Source organism: Mustela nigripes, chromosome 16 (genome assembly GCF_022355385.1).
Source record: "Mustela nigripes isolate SB6536 chromosome 16, MUSNIG.SB6536, whole genome shotgun sequence".
Lineage (NCBI taxonomy): Eukaryota > Metazoa > Chordata > Mammalia > Carnivora > Mustelidae > Mustela > Mustela nigripes.
In genome coordinates, this window is record NC_081572.1 from 4991092 (window position 1) to 5017195 (window position 26104).

Genomic DNA, 26104 nt, shown 5'->3' on the forward strand with positions numbered 1-26104 from the left:
TGTGCCTACTTGTGATCTCTGTCTGTCAAATAAATAAATAAAGTCTTAAAAAAAAAAAAAAAAAGAGTTGCATGCTCTACCAACTAAGCCAGGCAGACACCCCTACTGCTTCTCTTTAATTAATTAATTAATTAATTAATCAAGCAATCAATTACTTTTTCCTTTTATTTCTTTTAAAGATTATTTATTTATTTGAGATAGAGGGAGAGGAAGCACAAGCCCGGTGGGGGGGGGGGGTGAGGAAGGGCAGATAAAGAGGGAGAAACAGGCTCCCTGCTGAGTAATGAGACAGATGTGGGGCTCATCCCAGGACCCCAGGATCATGACCTGGGCCCAATGCAGACGTTTAAATGACTGAGCCACACAGGCATCCCTAAAGATAAATTCTTAATAAAATGAAATAATCTGGCCTTCACTGCCTGTTATGAAGAAGTAGAGTGAATCAAGGCTCAGTTAAAAAGAAATAATAAGAAAAGTGGTACCTGGGTGGCTCAGTTGGGAAGTAGTCTTCCTTTGGCTCAGGTCATGATCTGGGGGGGTCCTGGGATCCCTGCTCAGTGGGGAGCCTGCTTCTCCCTCTGCCTGCTGCTCCCCCTGCTTGTGCCCTCTCTCTCTCTGACTAGTAAATAAATACATTTTTTAAACGATTTTATTTATTTATTTGACAGAGAGATCACAAGTAGGTAGAGAGGCAGACGGGGGCGGGGGATGCAGGCTCCCCGATGAGCAGAAAGCCCAACGCAGGGCTCGATCCCAGGACCCTGAGATCATGACCTGAGTGGAAGGCAGAGGCTTAACCCACTGAGCCACCCAGGTGCCCCTAAATAAATAAAATCTTAAAAAACAAAAAGAATTTAAGTAATCTCTACATCAGACATGGGGCTTGAACTCAGAAGCCCTGAGTCACATGCTCTTTGGATGAATGCTTTAATATGTAAAAGTGTTCAAAATAGGGCCTGGCAAAGAGAGTGGACAATAAATGTCCACTGATATTATTGTGCCGTGCTTTGTTTTCTTCTCCTATCCCAAGCATTGGATTCCTGACTCATTCGTGGGAGGAGGAAACAAGTTACAGGCTTGCACAGTGTTATCTAAGATGAGAAATGAACCCGTTTCCCAGCCTCAAAGCAGGCTGAGTTGGGGCCAGAATAGATCCTCGCAAACAACAGAACTGAGCTGCCCTATTGAACCACATCCCCGCTGGGCTCTGACTGAGACCCTCAGGTGCCGGAGGAACCCATAAAGAGGATGATGCAGGATGTTGAGGGCAGGAAGAACAAAGGTTTCTGAAGGAGCCCAGGATGATAAGGCAACATTTTACTCTGCAATGTGCTGAAGGCCTCTGCTGTTCTAGATTCTTCGTGATTGGTAGTTTACCTTATTGTTACTAGAAGGTAGGACCTGCATGTGGGGAAAGGAGTATCAAGAAGGACATCAATTCCTTCCCAGAGAAATGTCTGGAAGCCTTCTAGTGATTAGGGCCAGGGGCTGGAGGGGAGGGCTCTGAACTCTGCCCGGTGCTGGGAAGATGGGTTCCCACCAGCTTGTCCGGGTCAGGGACTTGACCTGTAACTCGAGCCATTCTCCTTTTTTTTTTTTTTTTTAAGATTTTATTTATTTATTTGACAGAGATCACAAGTAGAGAGAGAGGCAGGCAGAGAGAGGAGGAAAAGCAGGCTCCCTGCCCAGCAGAGAGCCTGATGTGGGGCTCGATCCCAGGACTCTGGGATCATGACCTGAGCCGAAGGCAGAGGCTTTAATCCACTGAGCCACCCAGGCGCCCCTAACTCGAGCCATTCTTAATCAGTCAATATAAAACAGCAGTGTGTTCCTGCCGTCCTGGGGTCTAGGGAGAAAACCAAGGCAACTAGGCTTCCCTACCTTTAGCAGCAGGTCTGTTGGGTGCTGTGGAAAAGACGGCAATGAAAACTGCAAAATATAATCAGGAAAGAGCTAGACTCTGTAAAAAGTCTTTATGAACCTAATCAAGGGAACTGCACATGCCACAGACTGTATTTCAAACATGGTGAAAAGTTGTTGAAGTCATGTTCTAGCAGTTGAAATTTCTGCTGAGCAGTCCACCCTCTGAGAAAAAAACCCCACCAGACCCACAAATAAAATAAATGGTTTAAAATACAGGTGTCTATAATTAAGCTTTGGAATGACGCCTTCTGCCCGTCCAAGCCTCCCACTGTCTCATGTGTTTTCATCAAGAGGGGCCCCGTGTTCTGCCTGACCCTGCTCGCGTTCCCCTGCGCTGACTCTCCGCACGCAGGCCTCCGAAGTTTCCAAAAGATGCAATCAGAGGTTGGATGTCTTGATCTTATCTTGGGCTGATGCGCTCCAAACTTCAGAGTTACAGGAGCCGCCTCAGGGACCCAAAAACAGGGTGCGTGGATAGAGCTCGGCGCTCGGAAAGGAGCTACGTGAGAGGGATGGCGACATCTTCCTAGCGCGGGTCACCAGCCTTGGGTCATCTCCCCGACCCCTGGGAGATGGGATCAGCAGGGTACTTTGGGGCAGAGGCGCTGGGGACGAGAGAGACGCGCACGCCACGCAGTTCTCTGCTCGGAACGCACTCGGACCGCCACGGCTGGGCGCCGGGACTGGGGGCCGGGGGTTGGCGGCGCCCCTCTGCGGGCTCCTGACCGCCCGCTCGCGGATGCCAGGGGCGGAGCCGGAGCAGCCTCCCCTCCGCCGGACAGCCGCGCACCGCCTCGGGGGTCTGGCAGAAGGGCGACGGGCTCCGGGACGGACTGTCGTGCGACCCGCAGGCCGCGGCACCCCCGGCCGGCGCCGGGAGCCTCGAGCGCCCAGCCGGCTCCCCGCGCCCGGACCGCCGCCGCTCCCGCCGCATCCCGCCGCCCATTGGCTGGCGCGCCGCCGACGCCCCGCCCCGCCCCGCCATTGGCCGCGGCCGCCGCGGGCCCCGCGCGCGAGCGGTCGCTGACATCACGCGGCCTGAGGCGGCGGCGGCGGCGGCGGCGGCGCCCCCGGCCCCAGCCCGCAGCCCCCCTCGGCAGAGGCGCCGCCGCGGGGCCCGGCGGAGGATGGTGCGCGGCGCGCCGGGGGCTCCCCGCCGCCAGAGCCGCAGCGCCGAGGCGGGCCGCCGACCCCCGCACCGCGAGCCGGGCGAGCGGCCGCGGTGAGCCGCGAGGGCGGCGCGGGCGCAGCGCCATGGGGGCCCTGACCAGCCGGCAGCACGCGGGCGTGGAGGAGGTGGACATCCCGTCCAATTCCGTGTACCGCTACCCGCCCAAGTCCGGTGAGGGCCGGCGGGCCGGGCGCGCCCCGGGGCCGGGGGCGGGAGGTCTGCGGGCCGGTGCGGAGGGGCCCTTGGCGGGGTGGCCGCGGTGGCCTGCCGGCCGGGTCGCCCCCAAATGCGAAGGGGCCTGCAGGCCGTGCGCCCGGCGACAGACACGCGTGCGGGGGGACTGCGGCTCCCGAGGGGCGGGGTGCCCGCGGCCCCGGCGGGGCCCTTGTCCGCGCCCGCTGCGCCCTGTCCCCTCGGGAGCTGGAGGCTTGGGGAAGCGGGTCCGGCATCCGGCAGGGGCGCCTGTGCTGGGGCGGGCGAGGGCGGGGGGGGGCGGGGGCGGCCGGGGACCGGCCAGGGTCCGCGCGTCCAGGCCTCTGGAAAGGGAGGCAGGGGCGCAGGTTGGAAGTAGGTTTCTCGGGACGAAGCTTCCATTGCCTGCTGCAGGATGGAGGAGGCCCAGCATGCGTTTGCAGGGCTGCGCTTTTCCAGAGGCTGTCACAAGCCGAAAGAAGTGTTAAACAGCAGTGTTTGGGAATCTGAGTAGCAGACTGCGCCGGGTGTCCCTTTGCCAGAGTAGCGGCAGACCTGGTTTTTGGAATGGGGATGGCCTGGGGACAGGGCACAGGTCTTTAAAATGTAGTGAAGTATTCCGTTTGTTTCCAGAATCATTAAACAGAGACGTGTGTCCAGCCTCTGGGTTGTGGCATAACCATGGGAGGTGGAGGAGGATTTGACAGCGAGGTAGAGAGGATCGCGTGGATTGAGTCCCGGCCAAGTCTGGACTCTGGTGCCTGCCCCAAGTCTATGCTCTTTATTTTTCATTGCTTTTCTCCAGTCTTCTGGGGGACCGGTGGCTACCATCTTCTCTTTGGCCTGGGACCTGAGGAGGATGTGGGTGATCTTGGAGAGGTGTCAGAATTGGAGCCTTAGAATAAAGACATGCTAATGAGATGAGCTGTTTTCCCAGCAGTGTGTCTGGTCTGTGCCAGGTGGAAGCAGGGACCAGACAGTGGCCCTGCACCCTGCAGACTGTCTGCGAGAGCTGTGTTTCCCCATGCTTTTGTGCCAAAGCATGAATCCTTGCCGAGATGAATAGGATTAAGAGCTGTTTAAAAACAGCCTAGGATAAAGCTGCCGATCTTTAGCATTTTAATAAAACTCGAGCTGATTATGACTATATGAAATCAATGCCAAAAAAAGCATGCACTTTGCTTTCTAATAGACAAAAATATGCACAGGATTTGTGGATGGTCCCCCCTGCCCCCGAAATCACTTAGTTTTTATCGATCAGAATATGGAGCATGTTTTGCTGAGCTTAGAGATTTTGGTGGAGTTCGCAGTCTTGGAAGAGGATTCACCCTCCCTTCACGTGTGGGAATTAGCATAGGTAAATCTCTAGAAGGCTGTTTCCCAAAGGATAGTAATGTGAGTCTTGGATGATCATAAAAGGATCAAAAGACCAAACTCCAACTTTTCTTAACCAACACACTCAGGGCTGGCAGTCTGAAATCATTCTCTTCACTCCATCCGTGTTTTAAAAGCGTTAACGAGTTCTAAGTCATTTCCAATTGGAAGTTATGTAAATGAGAAGTCTTTACTGCAAGGGGACTGCATTATTTATGTTGAAGATAAAGCAGAAAAAATAAGAATCAGGGACACCTGGGTAGCTCAGTTGGTTAGGCGTCTGTCTTCTGCTCAGGTCATGACTGGGCTCCTTGCTGGGCAGGGAGTCTGCTTCTCCCTCTCCCTCTGCCACCCCCCCTCCCCACGCCCACTGGTTCCTCTCTCTCTCAAACAAATAAATAAAATCTTTTTTAGAAAAGTAAGAATCAGGGGCACCTGGGTGGCTCAGTGGGTTAAGCCGCTGCCTTCGGCTCAGGTCATGATCTCAGGCTCCTGGGATCGAGTCCTGTATCGGGCTCTCTGCTCAGCAGGGGGCCTACTTCCCTCTCTCTCTCTGCCTGCCTCTCTGTCTACTTGTGATTTCTCTCTGTCAAATAAATAAATAAAATCTTAAAAAAAAAAAAAAAAAAAAAGAAAGAAAGAAAGAAAGAAAAGTAAGAATCAGAACATTCAGGTGCCAGTCAGCAAACCCTTTTGTACTTGAGAATTTCCATGAACTTGTGTACGCGCTCGTCTGGAGGCGTCTCCTACCCTTCATCTGATCTTTAAATTGACCTTTTTGTAGGATAGTAGTATTGCAGACCTGAAAGGAACCTTTGAGAGAATTTGGCCCCAGCTCCGCTCATCTCACCAGTAAGAAAATGGAAGTCCAGAGAAACAGATTAGGATGGCCAGGGTCACCCAGTTCGTGCTCTTCTCTCTAAGCCATCAGCCTCTGCCTTTCATGAGGACTTGAACTTGTGACGATTTGTGGAAAGGAGGCTGTTCGGCGTCAAGACGGAGAGAAACTCAAAGGCCTGTCCTTGCCGAGGAATCAGACTGGGTTGATTTTGAGGTCTTCCTGTCTCCAGTACTGATAGAACAAAGCAAATAGCACCGCCTGCTTTCTTCAGGGGACCAGCTCAGCTGAGACCTCTGGCTCTCTGGAAAGTCTCAAACTCTGCTGTCTGTGGCAGTTTCAAAAAGCAGCTCTGTCATCCGTCCCTGTTGTGATGGCCAAAGGGCCCGCACAGCTTCTTTCCTCCTTTTGTATTTTTACATTTCTGAGGCTCATTGAACTGGAAATATTTAGAAATTATTGAGAACAGTAGATTTCATGTTGAAACTTAGGTTTCTTTCTTTCTTTCTTTCTTTCTTTTTTTTTTTAGAGATGGGTGGAAATAAAATAGCCTAAATCGTTTACGGTTATTTTGGGGGAGGCCCCTGGGTCGCTCAGTCAGTTACTTGTCTGACTCTTGATCTCAGCTCAGGTCTTGATCTCAGGGTCATGAGTTCAAGCCCCACTTTGGGTTCCACTCTGGGTGTGGAGCCTATTTAAAAAAAAAAAAAGATTTCGTTTTTCAATAAGTAATATAAGTTACATGATTCAAAGTCTTTTTTTTCAATTTTTAAAAATTTTATCTATTTATTTAGAGGAAGAGCGTGAGTGGCGACGTGGGGGATAGAGGGAGAGGAAGAATCCCCAATAAACTCTGAGTGGAGCCAGAGGCAGGACTCGATCCCACGACCTAGAGATCGTGACCTGAGCCAAAATCAAGAATTGGACGCTTAACTGACTGAATGACCCAGGCGCCTCCATGTTTGCTTAACCAACTGAGCCACCCAGGCGTCCCAAGATTTTACATTTTAATGTAATCTCTACACCCATTGTTGGGGCTTGAACTCGCAACTCTGAGATCAAGAGTCACATGCTGGGGACGCCTGGGTGGCTCAGTTGGTTGGGCAGCTGCCTTCGGCTCAGGTCATGGTCCTAGCGTCCTGGGATCGAGTCCCGCATCCGGCTCCTTGCTCCGCAGGGAGCCTGCTTCTCCCTCTGCCTCTGCTTTCCACTCTGTCTGCCTGTGCTCGCTCTCGCTCTCTCTAACAAATAAATAAATAAAATCTTAAAAAAAAAAAATAAAGAGTCACATGCTGTACTGACTGAACCAGCCAGGCATCTCTTTTTTTCCCCCACTTTTAGAGATTTTGAAGATCTTTTTATATTATTTTGATATTAGAGAATATCTTTGTTCTTTTTTTTTTTTAAGATTTTATTTATTTATTTGACAGAGACCATGTGAGAGGGGGAACAGAAGCAGGGGGAGTGGGAGATGGAGAAGCAGGCTTACCGCTGAGTCGGGAGCCCGACATGGGGCTCAATCCCAGGACCCTGAGATCATGACCTGAGCTGAAGGCAGACCCTTAATGACTGAGCCACTGAGGTGTCTTCTGTTGATGAATATTTGGGAGGGTATTTTTTTTTTTCAACTTTTTTTTTCAGTTTTTTACTGTTGTAAATAGTGCAGCAATGATTAATGTTATACATGTGTTCTTCGGTGATATTTAGCTTTGTTAATAAATACATGATTATTAATCATTTAAATAACAAAGCATGGTGGGAGCTCATTTCTATATAATGTTTCGGCATTAGCATAGAAAGCTATTTATAGCACTGTTCTGCATGTGGTGGTACCTTTGTCATTTTTGAGACAGAAGCTATGCATGCTTATCAATCCTTCTCCCAGATCTTCGCTTCTTTACACGCCCATAATCATTTGTTTAGCAAAGGTGTGGCTTTGCTGAGGTGGTTGTTGTTATGCATGCATACTCATCTTTTTTTATTTTTAATTTTTAAGATTTTATTTATTTATTTGAAAGAGAGAGAGCATGAGAAGGCAGAGAGTCAGAGGGAGAAGCAGACTCCCCACCAAGAAGGGAGCCTGGAGTGGGACTTGATCCCAGGACTCTCTGGGATCATGACCTGAGCTGAAGGCAGTTGTTTAACCGACTGAGCCACCCAGGCGCCCTGCTCGCTCATCTTTTGAAAGGGGTATCCACATGGATAAAAGTCAGTAGGCCTGTTTTCTCTATCTAGCAAGAAATGGGCATATTCTATAAAGACAATTTAATTCATTGTAATTTAGTGAATGAATTACAATGAATCTAGTTTATTTCCTTCTACGTATTTGAGTAAATTGAAAAACAAGAGTAATTCATTTTGCTCAGGTTGTTAAGAGCTAAACTTGTTATAAAAATTCAGAATGGGGACGCCTGGGTGACTCAGTTGGTTGGACGACTGCCTTCGGCTCAGGTCATGATCCTGGAGTCCAGGGATCGAGTCCCGCATCAGGCTCCCAGCTCCACGGGGAGTCTGCTTCTCTCTCTGACCTTCTCTTCACTCATGCTCTCTCTCACTGTCTCTCTCTCAAATAAATAAATAAATAAATAATCTTAAAAAAAAAAAAAATTTAGAATGGTAGAGTCCTGAGCAGCTAGCATCCTTATCCTCCAAATTTTTGTTATACTGGAAAACCTATATGCTTGTCACATGGATCTGTCCTATGGTGGGAGCAGGTTTTAAAGCACGGGTAATGTCTTTGTCCATTAAATAGTTATAAAAGCTTCTCTTAGCTCTTAGGAACATCAGTTTTGAAACCAAGGACTTAAAAATCTGGAACTCACTGCAGAATAAAGAATTGTTTGGTTTTGGCACAGTTTAACTGATACATCAAAATTAAGTAAGTTCCTGAAATTCATACCAAATACATTTAATACCATAAAAAAAGTAAATGTTGCTCCATTTAATGCTTAAGTCATCAAGATCAAGAGTTCAAATGCTAGTATTCTTTTTTTTTTTGACAGAGCGTACAAGGAGGTAGAGAGGCAGGCAGAGAGAGAGGAGGAAGCAGGCTCCCCGCCAAGCAGAGAGCCTGATGCAGGGCTCGATCCCAGGACCCTGAGATCATGACGTGAGCCAAAAGCAGAGGCTTAACCCACTGAGCCACCCAGGCTCCCCTCTTTTTTTTTTTTTTTTGAGAGAGAGAGCAGGGGCACATGCACATGCATTGAGGGGAGGGGCACAGGGAGAAGGGGAAAGAGAATCTTAAGCAGGCTCCGTGCCCAGCACAGAGCCCGATGTGGCTCCATCTCATGACCGTGAGGTCATGACCTGGGCTGAAATCAAGAGTCCATCACTTAACTGAGCGAGCCACCCAGGCGCCCCTCAAATGCTAGTATTATTTTTTAAACACTTAAAATGTAGTACTTATGTTTTTTGTTTTGTTTTGTTTTGTTTTAAGATTTTATTGATTTGAGAGATGCTGAACAGACTGAGCCACCCAGGCACCCACTTCTTCAAACGTCTAATATTTTTGCTTCATTTGTATCTCACGTCATCCTTAACAGACTGATTTCTTTCACTTCCTGATTTTGTCCTCAGATTTAGGGCCTTTGGTTTCCTTCCACAATGGCGGTTATGTTCTTTGGTTCTTTAGCATCTCTTTCCTCTTTCTGGGTTACCATCAGTGTGCGTTATTGAGCACTGCGTGTGCTCCAGTTGTAGATTCTGATCCTTGAGCTCAGTGCTCCGATCCCTGTGGCAAGCAGCAAGATAGCTCTCAGATCAACGTTGTAAGTCAGAATATGAGTCACAGAAGGGAATATTAATACAGGCTGTTCGTATGAACAATTCAAGCTCTTTGGTGGCAGAATCATTTAGGATTCTCCAAGAGATAGAATCAAGAGGAGATATATGTATATTTTAAAAATACATGTATATTCCTTAAAATAAATACTCCCTTAAAAAATACTTTAAAAATATATGTATATTCCTTAAAATTAAAAACAAAATATTTGTATATTCCTAAAAATAAAAATATATGTATATTCCTTAAAATAAAATAAAATAAAATGTCTACTCCTTATTTTAAGGAATATACATTCCTTAAAATAAAAAGATTTATTTTAAGGAATTGGCTCCTGTGATTGTGGGGGCTGGCAAGTCTAAAATATTTAGAGCCCGCCAGCAAGCTGGAAATTCAGACAAGAGTTGATGTAGTCTTGAATCTGAAATCTGTAGAGCAAGCTGGCAGACTGGAAACTCAGGCAGGATTTCTATGTTAGAGTCTTAAGACAGAAAATTCCTTATTTTCTGGGGAACTTCAGTTTTTGCTCTTACAGTCTTCAACTGATTAGATGAAGCCCACCCACATTATCAAGGGTAATCTCTTTTACTTAAAGTCAACTAATTATAGATGTTAATCACGTCTACAAAATACCCTCACAGCAACATCTAGATTAATGTTTGGACAAACAACTAGGCACCATAGCCAAGCCAAGCTGACACATAAAACTTAACAATTATAGTAATTTCCTATTCTAACTAATTATTCTTACAAAATAGGTGCTAAGTTCAAGGTTTTAGTTGCTGAAAGAGTGCTTATGCTATGAAAACAGTTTTTTTTTTAATTTTATTTATTTATTTGACAGACAGAGATTACAAGTAGGCAGAGAGGGAGTCAGAGAGAGGAGGAAGCAGGCTCCCCGCTGAGCAGAGAGCCCGATGCGGGGCTTGATCCCAGGACCCTGGGATCATGACCTGAGCCGAAGGCAGAGGCTTTAACCCACTGAGCCACCCAGGTGCCCCTGAAAACAGTTTTTTAATCTAAAATATATGACCTTTAAACATCATTATTTAAAAATTATGCTCCTTCCAGAATTTCAGTGCTTATCATCTATATCAGAGGTAGAATGCAGGCATACAGAGAGAACTAAGGATACAGACTATACCATAACCAAGAGGAATATATCCTGAGAATGCAGGGTTGGTTTGATGTCTGAAATCAATGTTAATATTTTACGTGACAATGATTAATAGCAATCAAATATAAATGTATTATTTTAGTAGAATAAAGAAGAAAACCACATGTTTATTTCAATACATGGAGACAAAACATTTGACAAATCTAGCCTTTCCAAGATGAAGAACACTCAGCAAACTAGGCATAGAGGGAACTTCCTCAGCCTGATAAAGGGCATCTGTGAAAAGCCTGGCTAATAATACTTAACGGTGAAATACAGAATGCTTTCCTGCTCAGATCTGGAACAAGGGAAGGATGTCTGCTTTTGCCATTCAGTGTTGATGGGAGACTCTGTCTAGTATGGCAAAATAAACAAACACACATACACATTTAAAAAAAAATCTTTAAGGTATCCAGATAGGGGCGCCTGGGTGGCTCAGTCATTAAGCATCTGCCTTCAGCTCAGGTCGTGATCCCACCGTCCTGGAATCAAGCCCCACATCGGGCTCCCTGCTCCTTGGGAAGCCTGCTCCTCCTTCTCCCACTCTCCCTGCTTGTGTTCCCTCTCTCACTGTGTGTCTCTGCCAAATAAATAAATATCTTTAAAAAAAAAATATCCAAATTATAAGGGAAGAAGTAAAACTGTCTATTCACTGATGACATGACCCTATGTGTAGGAAACACCAAGGAGTCCACAAAAATACCACTACAATTAATAGATGAGTTCAGAAGTTTGCACATCCAAGATCAACATACAAAAGTCAATTCTATTTTTACATACAAGCAATAATCTGAAAATTAAATTAAGAAAGCATTTCATTCCCAATAGCATCAAAAAGAATAAAATTCTTAGAATGAATTTAACATAAGAAGTATAAGACTTGTAAGACTGAAGATTCTATAAGACTGAAAATTGTAAAATATTGCTGAGATTGATGCTTTAAAGAAGTTTAGAAAGATTAAGTAATTAAACATTTCATGTTGGAAAAGTCAATATTGTGAAGATGCCAGTGTTCTTCAAATTGAGCTAAAAATTGAGTCAAAATCCCAACAGATGTTTTTTAAAAGAAATTGACCAGCTGTTTTTTGTTTTTTTTTTTTTTTAAGATTTTATTTATTTATTTATTTGACAGAGAGGGAACAAGCAGGAGAGTGGTAGAGAGAGGCAGGGTCCCCATTGAGCAGGGAGCCCAAAGCGGGGCTTGATCCCAGGACCCCGGGATCATGACCTGAGTTGAAGGCAGATGCCTAAGTGACTGAGCCATCTAGGTGCCCCATAAATAGAACCTTAAAAAAAAAAAAAGTACCAAGGCATTTCAAGAGGAAAAGAATAAGCCCCCCCCTGCCAAATGGTGCTGGGACATTTGAATAATAACATGCAAAAAAACCAAAACAAAACAAAACTTAAACTCTTCCTTCATATCACCAAGAATTAACACGGAATGGATTACAGAATGAAAATACAAGTCACAGGACGGGAGAAAATATTAGTAAATCATATATATGATAAGGGATCTATATCAAGAATATATAAAGAACTTGTACAATTCAATAAGAAAAAGACAACCCAACTAGAAAAGGAACAATGGTCCTGAATAGACCAAAAAGGTACACACATGGACAATAAACACATGAAAAGATGCTCACTCTTGTTAGCCATTAGGGAAATGCAATGCTAATTAGTTACTGCTTCACACCCCGCAGGATGGCTGTAGTCAGTATAACGACTAATAACAAGTTTAATGAGGATGTAGAGAAACTGAAACTCCGGCACCCTGCCGGCAGAAATGTAAAATAGTGCAGTTGTTTTGGAAAATGGTTTGACTGTTCCTTAAATGACTCAGTTAATTCCACTTCTAGGTATATATACACCCAAGAAAAAAATGGGAAAAAATGTGTGTACATCAGTGTTCACAGTAGCATTTTTCATAATAGCTAAAAGGTGGAAATAACCCAGATGTCCATCAACTGGCAAATGGAACAGTTGATAAAATGTGATAAGTCCACACAATGGAACATTATTTGGCAACAACAGGGACTGAAGTATTGGTATTTGCTTCACCGTGGATGAACCTTGAAATATTAATGTCAAGTGAAAGAAGCCAGAAGCAAAATGCTATACGTTGTATAATCCTGAATGTCCGTGAGAGGCAAATCCTCTGAGACAGAAAGTAGATTAGCGAGTGTCTTGGGGGGGGCGGTTTGGGGGGGACTGCTAATGGGTTTCTTGTTGGGATAATGAAAATGTCCTAAAATTAGTGCTGAATAGTTACATAACTGTGAATATACTGGAAAACCATTGGATAGTACACTTTAAATAGGTGAATTGTGTGGTGTGTGAACTATATCTCAATAGAGCTGTTTAAAAAAACAGCCCAACGCCTGGGTGGCTCAGTGGGTTAAAGCCTCTGCCTTCGGCTCAGGTCATGATCTCAGGGTCCTGGGATCGAGCCCCGCATCAGGCTCTCTGCTCAGTGGGGAGCCTGCTTCCTCCTTCTCTCTCTGCCTGCCTCTCTGCCTACTTGTGATCTCTGTCTGTCAAATAAATAAATAAATAAATAAATAAATACAATCTTTAAAAAAAAAAAGGCCCAAATGTAAGAAAGAAAACTGTAAATCCCTGAAAGAAGATACAGGAGAAAATATTTATTTGATTCAAATTAGACAAGGAGTTCTTTGATATAGCATCAAAAGCACAATCCAGAAGAGGAAAAAACTGGTAAATTGGATTTCTTCAAAATTAAGGATGTTTCTGCTTCAGGAAACAAGAAGATGAAAAATCAAGCCACCTTCTGAATGAAAATCTTTGCAAAACACATTGATAGAGGATTTGCATCCAGAATGTCCCAAGAACTTGAACAACTTAGTATTAACAAGACAGCCCAATTTAAAAATGAACAAAAGGGGGGCTCTTGCATGGCTCAGTTGGCTAAGCGTCAGGCTATTGATCTCAGCTCAGGTCTTGATCTCAGAGTTGTGGGTTCAAGCCCTGCGTTGGGCTCCACAAAAAAAATAAAATAAAAATGTACAAAAGAGTTGGATAGAGACAACACCAAAGAAGATAAAAGGGTGGCTAATAAAACCATGAAAAAATGCTCACCAGTAGTTGTTAAGGGAAATAAAATTAAAACCACAATGAGGTAGTATTTCACAACCAAGAGGATCGCTACAGGAGTGCCTGGGTGGCTCGGTGGGTTAAAGCCTTTGCCTTTGGCTCAGGTTGTGATCCCAGACTCCTGGGATTGAGCCCGCATAGAGCTGTCTGCTCAGCAGGGAGCCTGCTTCCCCCCTCTCTCTCTGCCTGCCTCTCTGCCTACTTGTGATCTCTGTCTGTCAAATAAATAAAAATCTTAAAAAAAAAAAAAAGGATAGCTACAATAAAAAAGACAGTATCAAGTGTTGGTGAGAATGTAGAGAAATTGCAATCTTTGTGCATTGCTGTTGGGAATGTAAAACGGTAACAGCCACTTTGGAGGAGTTTGGGAGAGTCTTAAAAAGTTAAACTTAAGTTTACCTTATGGTCTAGCAGTTCTACTCCCACGCATCTCTCCAGAAGATTCACACACAGACCTGCGTGCGAACGTGCATAGCAGCATTGTTCATAAGAGCCCCCAAATGGGAAAGAATCCAAATGTTCAAGCAGCTAGTGAATGGATCAGCAAAGGGAGATATATTCATACAACAAAATGCTGTTCGGCCCCTTAAAGGAATGAACTGATGATACGTGCTGCGCTACACAGATTAGCCTCAAAAACATTGTGTTTCGTGCAAGAAGCTGGATGTAAGACTGTACATGAGTCCATTTCTATGAAATGGCTAGAAAAGGCAAATTTATAGAGATGGGAAACAGCAGGCCTGTTTTCCCCTAAGGCTGGGGAAAAGAGTGGGAATCAGTTGTAAACAGGCGTGAAGGAACATCTTGGGGCCAGTGGAAGTGTTTTCAATGGGATTGTCATAGTTACCAAAGCTATGGAATTGTATGATAGATGAATTTTATGCTGTGTATAGTATACCTCAAAAAAAGCTTTAATAATGGCAGTACGGAGGGGTTTATACCAACCGAATAAAACAGAAGAGCTTGATCTGTTAGGGTAGAGTTCTTGGGAGTAATGGCTCTTCTGAACACATTGAGGGACTCCCAAATAGTCCAGATGGTGAGTAATATTTGTAATGGCCTGGAGGTTGCCGGTGTGCTTTTAAGAAAATTTTTAAGTTTTAATTTTAATTTTTAAAGATTCACTTATTGATTTTATTTTTATGTAATCTCTACAACCCAACACCAAAAAAGAAAGCCAAAAGAGAAGAACCAGGTGGTGTTCTGAGGAAGATTGACCTCTTAGAGTTTCACTGGCTCTTTGGTTCACCAACCCGGGCCTTTCTCCATCCTAACGTTTCTTTCCTCTTCTCTCTCTCTTTTTTTTTTTTTTAAAGATTTTTTTTTTTTTTTTTTTAATTTGACAGAGATCACAAGTACACAGAGAGGCAGGCAGGTGGTGGTGGGAGCAGGCTCCCTGCTGACGCAGGGCTCAATCCCAGTACCCTGAGACCATGACCTGAGCCGAAGGCAGAAGCTTAACTCACTGAGCCACCCAGGCGCCCCCTTCTTCTTTTTTGACTCTTCTCCTTACCTTTTCCTCTAAGAAGAAAAATTACAAAGCAGTTCGAGTAGCATCAGCAAGCAGCAAAGGTACCCGTGACCTTGGTGTGTTGCTCTCTATGCTAAGTAGCTCACTAAGGTATATTCCAAAAAAGACCAGGGCTTTGCTAAGAGGAGTTCTGGTGGCAGCTCTTAGGATAAAATATTCTTTATTCCTGTTCTTCCAGGAAAAAAAAATTACTGAATTTGAAGCAAAGATGGGATATCTAGATGAAAAGATACAGTAGGTGGTTAAAGATTTGGGCTGAAACTCCAAAGAAAGATCAGGAGAAAATGTTTGGGAGTATGGAAAAAGAGAAGCCAATGTGTGTTAATTGCCCATAGGGCCTAAAAACAATCCTTTGAAAGAGACGTTACTCATAAAGACACCAAAGCCCAAAAAAGTTAAATAACTTGTCCTAGGTCACACAGTGGCAGAGGGCAGCACCTGGATCAGATTCAGCTTTGTCTTAAATCAGAGCCTCTGCTTTTGATTCGTTCGAGGAGGAAGAGAAAGGGGTGGGGGACAAAAGGAGAGACCTGCGCTCTTGAGGACACATCCATGTTTGTGAGCTGCACAGAAGCACGAAACGAGTGGTAGGTAGGAAAAGTCTCAGAACCATGAGGATTTTGGAAGTCAAGGGAAAAGAGTCCAGAAATGAGCGTGGAAATCTGAGCATTCATAAAGGGAGTGAAGCGTGAGAATACACTTGGCCTGCTGGGTGTTCCAGGGAAGAGTTTCAGCAGAGTGGTGGAAAGCTCTATAAAGGCTTGAGGGGTCCTTGGAGGTGGGTGGGAGCAGACAGGAATGGCACATGGGGGCCAGTGGGCGGATTTTAAGGCGTGGCACATGGAGCTCTTTTTGTATTTGTTTTTTAAGTCAGGAAGACCAGAATATGCTTACAGTGGGAGTTAGGTAAAAGCCAAGTGGAAAGAGGGATAGAAACACAGAGAGGGAGGGAGGTTGTTGATGGGGTCTCAGGTCTCAAGGAGGTCGAGGGAGTTGGGGATGGGAACTCCAGCGGAAAAGTGAGCTTTGGGACGGGGAAAGGACTGCCTTCTTGAGACCAGGAGACAGTATCGATGAAGCTATGGGGAAGATGCAAGCTGTTCAAACTTAAATATTTCAACATGTAATGTTGAAGGGTTTTGAGGGAATGTCACAAAGTAGAAGGAAGACAGGTAGAAGGGTCAGGGTTGGGACCTTGAGAATGGGGGGAAGGTTTGGATCTGTTGAAGGTTTGGGTCTGTTGATGTGTAGTGTATTTTGTTTCAAATACCGGAAAGCTACAGTTGTTAAAACTATATGGTTCTCATGCAAACCCACTTCACTGTGCTCATTCAGAATAGACTAGAGTCCAGAGCTAGGGATGTATATAGCATGATGAAAATATATTTTCAACTTAGTGGGGGAAATGGAACATTCAATAAATGGTGTTAGTAAAGTTTCCTATTTGGAAAAAAATGATTGACGCCTTATCCCACACAGTCCATAAGCACAAATTCCAGATGTAAAAACAATCAGATAGCAATAATAATATCACTCGGGAGGGAAAAGAGCAAGCGAGCAATGTAAACGAGAGAGTAGGAAGTGTTCCTCAGTAGGGAACAGAGTGATTAAATCTGGGCACTCAGTGGGAATATAGTGTAATGGGTAAGAATATACATAGGCGTTTTGTAATAAAAATAGCTGGATTGGGGACCTGACACTGCCCCCCCCTTTTAAAAGATTTTATTTATTGGGACGCCTGGGTGGCTCAGTTGGTTAAGCAGCTGCCTTCGGCTCAGGTCATGATCCCAGCGTCCTGGGATCGAGTCCCACATTGGGCTCCTTGCTCCGCAGGGAGCCTGCTTCTCCCTCTGACTCTGCCTTCCACTGTGTCTGCCTGTGCTCGCTCTCGCTCGCTCTCTCTCTGACAAATAAATAAATCTTTAAAAAAAAAAAAAAGATTTTATTTATCTGGGGCGCCTGGGTGGCTCAGTGGGTTAAAGCCTCTGCCTTCAGCTCAGATCATGATCTCAGGGTTCTGGGATCGAGCCCCAAATCGGGCTCTCTGTTCAGCAGGGAGCCTGCTTCCTTTTCTCTCTCTCTCTCTGCCTGCTTGTGATCTGTCTGTCAAATAAATAAATAAAATCTTTAAATTAAAAAAAAGATTTTATTCATCTGACAGAGAGAGACTCAGCGAGAGAGGGAACGCAAGGAGTGGGAGAGGGAGAAGCAGGCTCCCCCTGAGCAGGGAGCCCAGTGCAGGGCTCGATCCCAGGACCCCAGGGATCATGACCTGAGCTGAAGGCAGACGCTTAACAACTGAGCCATCCAGGCACCCCCTGACATTGCCTCTTAACTACCTGTGTGACCTTGGATAAATTACTTACTTTCTCTGTACATTTATCATTAGTTCTGTAAAATAAAAAAAAATTTGTATCACCCACCTGATAAGGTTGTTGTGAGGAATATCCTATATGATACGTTATAGTACAGTGCTGGTACAGAGTAAGTCCTCAATGTGAGTTACTGTTATGTAGTCATTAGGAATAATGAGTTCGATCCGTAAGTGCAGACATGGAAGGATGCCTACAGTACATTAGGCAGAAAAAAAAGTAACTTACAGATCAATATGTGTAATATACCAATTAAGTTAAAAAAGAAAATAAAACAGAAAACCCGAATGTGTTTATATATGTGTAGGAAAATCTGGAAGACCACAAAGCAGTTGTTAAAAGTAGAGTTATTTATCCCACTTTTTAAATTACATACTTCTATGCATTTTTATTTTTTCCAAAAGCCATGTTTTACTTGTGTAATTTCTAAAAAGATTTTCTTTATTTATTAGAGAGAAAGAGCACAAGTAGGGGAAGAGCAGGGGGAGAAGCAGACCCCCCCACCGAGCAGGGAGGTTGATGAGGGACTTGATCCCAGGACCTGGGATCATGGCCTGAGCTGAAGGCAGGCACTTAACCTACTGAGCCACCCAGGCTTCCAGGCTTCACCCCCAGGTGAAGATTTTTCAAATATATGAAAACCTAATAGGATTCCCATAGCCAGTTTTCTCATATTTTAATGTTGAATGAAATTGTTTTTAAATACAATTCCATTTTCTGCAGTAATCGAGTATATAGCTCCATTAGTTAAAAAGCAAATAGTTGAGGATTAACATTTTTCACTTATAAGCAGGATTTTTTTTTTTTTTTTTTTTTTTTTTTTTGCTTTACTGTGACATCAAGAAAAACACAAAGAGAAGGGAATATTGCTTCCCTATCAAAATACCATCAACATTTCTCACAGAGCTGGAACAAATAATCCTAAAACTTATTTGGAACCAGAAAAGATACTGAATAGCTAAAGGAAAGTTGAATAAGAAAACCAAAGCTGGTGGCATCACAATTTCGGACTCCCAGCGCTATTACAAAACTGTCATCATCAAGACAGCCTGGTACTGGCACAGAAACATAGATCAGGGGAACAGAATAGAGAACCCAGAAATGGACTTTCAACTCTGTGCTCACTTAACCTTTGACAAAGCAGAAAGAATATCCAATGGAAAAAAGTCTCTTCAACAAATGGTGTTGGGAAAATTGGACAGCCACATGTAGAAGAATGAAACTGGACCATTTACTTATACATAAAAATAGACTCAAAATGAATGAAAGAACTAAATGTCAGACAAGAGTCTGTCAAAATCCTAGAGAACACAGGCAGCACCCTCTGTGACCTTGGCTGCACAACTTCTGGCTGGACATGTCTCCAAAAGCAAGGGAAGCAAAGGCAATAATGAGCTATTGGGACTTCATCAAGATAAAAAGCTTTTACACAGCAAAGAAAATGGTCGACAAAACCAAAAGCCAGCCTACAGAATGGGAGAAGATATTTGCAAATGTCTTATCAGATAAAGGGCTAATATCTAAAATCTGTAAAGAACTAACTGCACTCAACACCCAAAGAGCAAATAGTTTGGTCAAGAAATGGGCAGAAGATATGAACAGACACTTCTGCAAAGAAGACATCCAGATGGCCAACAGACACATGAAAAAGTGCTCCACATCGCTCGGCATCAGGGAAATACACATCAAAACCACAATGAGATACCACCTCACACCGGTCAGAATGGCTAAAATGAACAAGTCTGGAAATGACAGATGCTGGCAAGGATGTGGAGAAAGGGGAACCCTCCTACACTGTTGGTGGGAATGCAAGTTGGTGCAGCCACTCTGGAAAACAGTATGGAGGTTCCTCAAAAAGTTGAAAATAGAGCTACCCTACAACCCAGCAATCGCACTACTGGGTATTTACCCCAAAGATACAAATGCAGTGGGACGCCTGGGTGGCTCAGTTGGTTAAGCAGCTGCCTTTACGGCTCAGGTCATGATTCCAGCGTCCTGGGATCGAGTCCCACATCGGGCTCCTTGCTCGGCAGGGAGCCTGCTTCTCCCTCTGCCTCTGCCTGCCATTCTGTCTGCCTGTGCTTGCTCTCTCCCCCTCTCTCTCTCTGATAAATAAATAAAATCTTAAAAAAAAAAAAAAAAGATCTAAATGCAGTGATCCAAAAGGGCATCTGTACCCCAGTGTTTATAGCAGCAATGCCCACAATAGCCTAAGTGCCCAGCTGTTCACCGACCAATGAGTGATAAAGAAGATGCGGTCTGTGTATATAATGGAATATTACAGAGCCATCAAAAAATGAAATCCTGCCTTTGCAAAAACGTGGATAGAACTAGAGGGTATTATGCTAAGTGAAATAAGTCAATCAGAGAAAGACAGTTATAAGATTTCACTTATATGTGGAATTTAAGAAAACAGGAATGTAGAAAAAGGGAGGGAAAAATAAAAGACGTTATCAGACAGGGAGAGAAACCATAAGAGACTCTTAACCACAGGAAATAAACTGAGGGTTGCTGGAGGGGGTGCGGTGGGGCATAAGGTAACTGAGTGATGGCATTAGGGAGGACAAGTGATGTAATGAGCTCTGGGGGTTACATACGATTGAATCACTTAACTCTACCTCTGAAACTAATAATACACTGCATGTTAATTAATTGAATTTAAACAAAAGAAGGGAAGATTGCTTATAGATCTTGCAATAAAAATTCCCACTTAGCATAAGATAGTGGCTAAAATCCCAAATACATTTTACTTTATCATTTAATCCACACAAATTGTCAAAATTTTTTGTTAACTCAACATTTTTGTTTTCGTTTTATAAAACATAAAGTTTACATGACTTTAAAATTCTAAAATCTTTGATTTGCAGTTGTGCCATGACAGTAAATAAATTGTTATTACTTAGAGCCTTGGGCAGTTTTTTTTTTCCCCTAAGCCTATTTCTACAGGCAGATACACTTACGTAATGTCACAGATTTGGAAAGAGAAGTTTTTTTCTTTAATTAGAATTTTTGTTAACATGTAGAGTACCAATAAAGTTTAAGGTGTATAAGGTGATGATTTGAAATATATATATCTTGTAAAAGGAGTACAGAGTTGTAGAAAAATGGGAAATGGGTTTAATTGTCCTTTATTGTGTGATGTTATAGTTCATAGAAGTTTGGTGGCAAATGTCAGAGTATCTCATTGGGCCAGATGTAAATTATGGGATCGACTGAACAATATATTTTTTAAGATTTTTTAAAAATTTATTTATTTGCCAGAGAGAGCACGTGAGATCACAAGTAGGTAGAGAGGCAGGCAGGGGGGGGGGGGGAGTGGACTCCCCGCTGAGCAGAGAGCCCAAGGCGGGACTCGATCCCAGGACCCCGAGATCATGACCCGAGTTGAAGGCAGAGGCCTAACCCACTGAGCCACCCAGGCATCCCTTGCCTGAGCAATATTTAATTTCACTGTGATGTTAGGAATATGCCCTAATAGCTTACATTCACTGGGTAAATTATTTAAGACAGTGAAATTTTTTTTTTTTAAGATTTCAGGTAATCTCTACACCCAGCACAAGGCTTGAACCCGCAACCCCGAGATCCAGAGTCTCATGTTTGGCCAACTGAGCCAGCCAGGCACCCCAAGATAGTGAATTCTGAGATTTTTTGCTGTTGTTCACATGATGAAGACCAGATAGGTATATTTTTCATTGTGGGCAGTTGAAGTCAATGTATTGATTTAAATTCTTGGTTCAAAAGCTGTCCTCGACAGGGTAGAGTTCCTTCAATACAAGATCCTTTGCAGTTGCTCTGATGTTTCTGTAGAGCCAGAAAGTATTGCTACGTGACTAAGATTAAATCAGTGGGTGAGGAGTAGTGTCTGGAGCTATGCTTTCTACTGAGGTAGCCTCTGGCCTCATGCGGACCTATGTCACTTAAAATGTGGCGAGTCCAAAGTGAGATGGGCTTTGAACAGTGGAAAACACGCATAGCTTTTGAAGACTCCATGCTTTAAAAAAATAAAAAGAATGTAAATAGCTTCTTAATAATATTTTTAAAGATTTTATTTATTTATTTGACAGACAGAGATCACAAGTAGGCAGAGAGGCAGGCAGAGAGAGAGGAGGAAGCTGGCTCACCGCTGAGCAGAGAGCTGGATGCGGGGCTCGATTCCAGGACCGTGGAATCATGACCTGAGCCGAAGGCAGAGGCTTTAACCCACTGAGCCACCCAGGTGCCCCAATTTTGCTTTTTTTAATGTGACTACCAGATAATTTAAAATTATGTATGGGGCTTGCATTTTTGGCTCATGTTATATTTTTATGGGACAGCCCTGATCTGGAGGAGCAGCACTAGTGTAATTTTCTTCCCTTATAAATAATTTCACTTTTTGCCTGGATGCCTTTTTTTCTCTAAAACTTTTTTCCTTTAATACTGAACTTGGATTAGTGTTGGACATTCTGGACCAAAGCTTATGTTTCTTTTCTTTATTTCTTTTTATGTTAGTGAAAAATATGTAACATTAGGGATGCCTGGGTGGCTCAGTCGATTGAGCCACTGCCTTTGGCTCGGGTCATGATCCCAGGGTCCTGGGATCAAGTCCCTGCATTGGGCTCCTTGCTCAGTGGGGAGCCTGCTTCTCTCTCTGCCTCTGCCTGCTACTCTGCCTACTTGTGCTCTCTCTCTCTCTCTTTCTGAGAAATAAATAAATACAATATTTTTTTAAAAAGGAGAAAAGAAAAATGTGTAACATCAAATCTATTTTCTTACCATTTTTAAGCATGCGGTTCAGGAGTGTTAAGATCTGCAGAATTTTTTCTTCTTATAAAACAGAAACTCTATACCCATTAAACACTAATTCCCTCTTCTCCCTCCCACTCATACCTAATGTTTTAAATATAATTTGGGGGTCTGTATATGATGCGTTTTCTTTTTTTTTCTATTTTCCTGAGATACACTTGACATAGGACATTGTGTAAGTTTAGGGTGTACAATGTGATGATACATGTCTGTCTTGTAAAATGATTACCACGAGATGTGTCCTCTTAAATCCCACAAGGAAATCGAATATGAATTTTGGTTAAGAATTTAGAGCTAACTTGGGGCGCCTGGGTGGTTCAGTCTGTTAAGCATTCGGCTCTTGATTTTGCCTCAGGTCATGATCTCAGGGTCATGAGACTGAGCTCTGCATTGGGCTCCACGCTAGGTGTGGAAGCTACTTAAGATTCTCTCTCTCCCTCTCCCTCGGCCCCTCCCTCCCCCTCTCAAAAAATAAATAAATAAGAAATTATAGCTGCCTGATCATGAAAAACTTGCCGTTTATCCATTAGTCATATAGGTCCCTATTAGCAAATAGGCAGAGTATTGTAGTATAGCTCTTTTCTCCTACCATTTCTGATTTTATTTTACTTTTTTTTAAAGATTTTACTGAGAGAGATCACAAGTAGGCAGAAAGGCGGGGGGGGGGGGGTTGGGGAACAGGCTCCCTGCTGAGCAGAGAGCCAGATGCAAGGTGGATCCCAGGACCCTGAGATCACAACCCAAGCTGAAGGCAGAGGCTCAACCCACTCAACCACCCAGGCATCCTGCATTTCTGATTTTAGAGCATAGTTCACACTAAGAAGTAAAAATGTGCACAGGCTGTCCAGAAGGCATTTTTTTTCAGGGACTGTTAGTGTGGTAGGGGTTATTGTCTACTGATCCAGTAGTTCTACGTGACTCCACACTGGTTCATGCCTTTAGACCAGCTGGGACAAATAGACAGAAAGCTTCATGCAGGCTGCAGATGGTGGATTTGTTGTCTCAGTGGTCTAACTAGGACAAGTTATTAGAGGAGTCCATTTCCAAAGAAGCAACAAGCCAACGTTTGGTTGCTTTAAGCTTATTTTTTCTTTTAACTGATCAGGCATTTGTATTTGTATTATTTATTTATTTATTTGACAGAGAGTACAAACGGGGAGCGGCAGGCAGAGGGAGAAGGAGAAGCAGACTCCCCACAGAGCAGGGAGCCGAATGTGGGTCTTGATCCCAGGACTGTGGGATCATGGCATAAGCTGAAGGCAGATGCTTTACCGACTGAGCCACCCAGGACCCCTGTATTTGTATTTTAAGCGCACCAAGGGAGATCATCTATTTTAAAGGAATTTTGCACTGACTCTGCTATTGAAATGAAAAGTCCTTTTTTTTAATCTCTCAAATATTGACCCTAATTTTATTTTTTTTCTTTTCATAAAGATTTTATTTATTTATTTGACAGACAGAGATCACAAGTAGGCAGAGAGGCAGTCAGAAAGAGAGGGAGGAAGCAGGCTCCCCACTGAGCAGAGAGCCCCCCATGCAGGGCTCAATCCCAGGACCCTGGGATCATGACCTGAGCTGAAGGCAGAGGCTTAACCCACTGAGCCACCCAGGCACCCCAATCCTAATTTTAAATCTTTTTGTGTTTGCATTCTTGATTTTTAATGTAAGGCAAAACTATAATTAGCTTTACGCTACTTTCTTGATAATTCCTTCTCTTTTAATATTACGAAAAAAAAAAAAAGAGGCTTTTCTAGTAGACCGCACACTATCTTTAACCCTATGCTTCCCAAGCCATTAGTGCTCTCCTCTTGCTAACATCAATCACTACCACTTGTAAGTTGAGGATCTGGATTTCACTGACCCTTCATCCCTCACCTGACTCTTCACAAGTGCTAGAAACTCAGCATGTCCCATACTGAGCTGAATCGTAGAGCTCCAGGCACTAAACCTGCTTCTCTCTGTTCTTTATTCATGACTTGAGTAAGCCATCCATCAATGTAAAATCTTTTTATTTTATTTTATTTTTTTAGTTTAAGTAATTTCTATCCCCAACGTGGGGCTCGAACTCACGACCTGGAAATCAGCAGTCACACGCTCTACCGATAGAGCCAGCCAGGCTCCCCAAAATCTTTAACATTTAAAATTTCAGCTAATGTATAATAAATATGTAATCTCTAATGTATAGAAAATATATGTTGGTAAGGTTCAACAGTAAAGGACTTAAATTATTTGAGATGGCTGCTTCTACTTAAGGCAACCGGGCACCTTTCCCCTCTATAAATTATGCACTTGGAAAATAGGGTTTGCAAGTGCTGGACATAAATAATTGATAATTAAGCTTTCCTAAATGATGAATTTCACTGTCGGATCACGGCAGATGGCTGCTGTTTGTATTTTTCAGTTTGGGCGGGTAACTTTCACGAGTTCCTCCGCAATAGATTTTGGCTGCTCTTACTCTGAAAGGATGTTTTCCTACTTGTTGTTTAATTAAAGAATGACCTCACTTTGTGGTGAGTGATTTTATCTAGCTTGCTTTGTGTAATAAGTGTTTCTAGACTAAAGCTCCTTGTGAAGAAAACCCCAAAACGAATATTTGGTTCAGTTTTTCTGTTGGAATTTTCTTCTCTCGAGGCTCAGTTAAGTGTCTGCCTTCAGCTCAGGTCATGATCCCAAGGTCCTGGGATCGAGCCCCACATCAGGCTTCCTGCTCAGCGGGGAGTCTGCTTCTCTCTTTCCAACTCCCCCTGCTTGTGTTCCCTCTCTTGTTCTCTCTCCATCAAAAATAAATAAAATCTTAAAAAGAAAAAAAAAAAAGAATTTTCTTCTGTCTTCCTTCCTGTGCCTTCCTCACAGGCAGACTCTCATTGTTTTTAGTTTGCTATAAACCTCAAAAGTTGAAATTGGTTTAGAAAATGTATCTATAGGGCGCCTGGGTGGCTCAGTGGGTTAAGCCGCTGCCTTCGGCTCAGGTCATGATCTCAGGGTCCTGGGATCGAGCCCCACATCGGGCTCTCTGCTCAGCAGGGAGCCTGCTTCCCTCTCTCTCTCTCTCTCTCTCTGCCTGCCTCTCTATCTACTTGTGATTTCTCTCTGTCAAATAAATAAATAAAATTAAAAAAAAAAAAGAAAAAAAAGAAAATGTATCTATACCCTCACTGTGTGACAGATGACAGCGACGCCTCTCGCTATTTTATAAGTTCTTTGTCTCAATCTGGGAATTGGGGTGAGGCGAGCCTTGAGAAGGCATGTCGTCGTGTAAGTCCTTCCCTTCCGATGGCTTACCTTCCTGGGAGTACTTAAATGATAGAAATTCGGGTTAAGAGGCATTCATTTAATCATCTGGGTTGGAAAGTATTCCCAGATGGAATCTGTGGCGTTGCCTAAGCCTCCCATGGTGACTTATCAGTGCCGTCATATCCTGGCACAGTTCCTCGTCTGTCTGGACAAGGCAGATGGGGAGTCTGACCCGTGACTGCTGATCGCGTGTAGTTATTGTAATGTTAAAAATATCCCGGCCTCCTGGCCAGTCAAGGTGGGGCAAAGAGCGCCCGCCATGACTGACATCCCCAAAAGCCTGGCCATTCGCAGTTAGTGAATCTGAGATCGAGGGGTGTGTGTGGGCACGTGTGTATGTGTGTACACGCATGTGTGCCTGCGCGTGCATCCTTTCATAGCGCTAAACTATTGTTCTGTTAAACGCCACAATCTGTGTGCTGACTGGTAGGGAAAGCCAAGGATAGCAGTATTATTTACATTTGTATTTTCCTGTTAACAATCATTTTGAAGCAAAAATGAAAAAGGAGGAACCTTCACTGGAGAGGGTTCTAGAGGTATATATGTGCGGGTAGGCAGGTGCCAAGGCTTCTG

General features: G+C 43.8%; 1 protein-coding gene across 3 annotated transcripts in view; it reads left to right on the forward strand.

The window, feature by feature from the left end:
• The first annotated feature begins 3113 nt into the window (after positions 1-3113).
• Positions 3114-26104, forward strand: part of RNF157 (ring finger protein 157) — an 80429-nt gene continuing 57438 nt past the window's right edge. For all 3 annotated transcript variants that reach the window (XM_059379652.1, XM_059379653.1, XM_059379654.1), the window contains exon 1: positions 3114-3265. In XM_059379652.1, the coding sequence (XP_059235635.1) occupies positions 3178-3265 (88 nt within the window). In that variant the 5' untranslated portion in view covers positions 3114-3177. The remainder of the gene's footprint in view (positions 3266-26104) is intronic.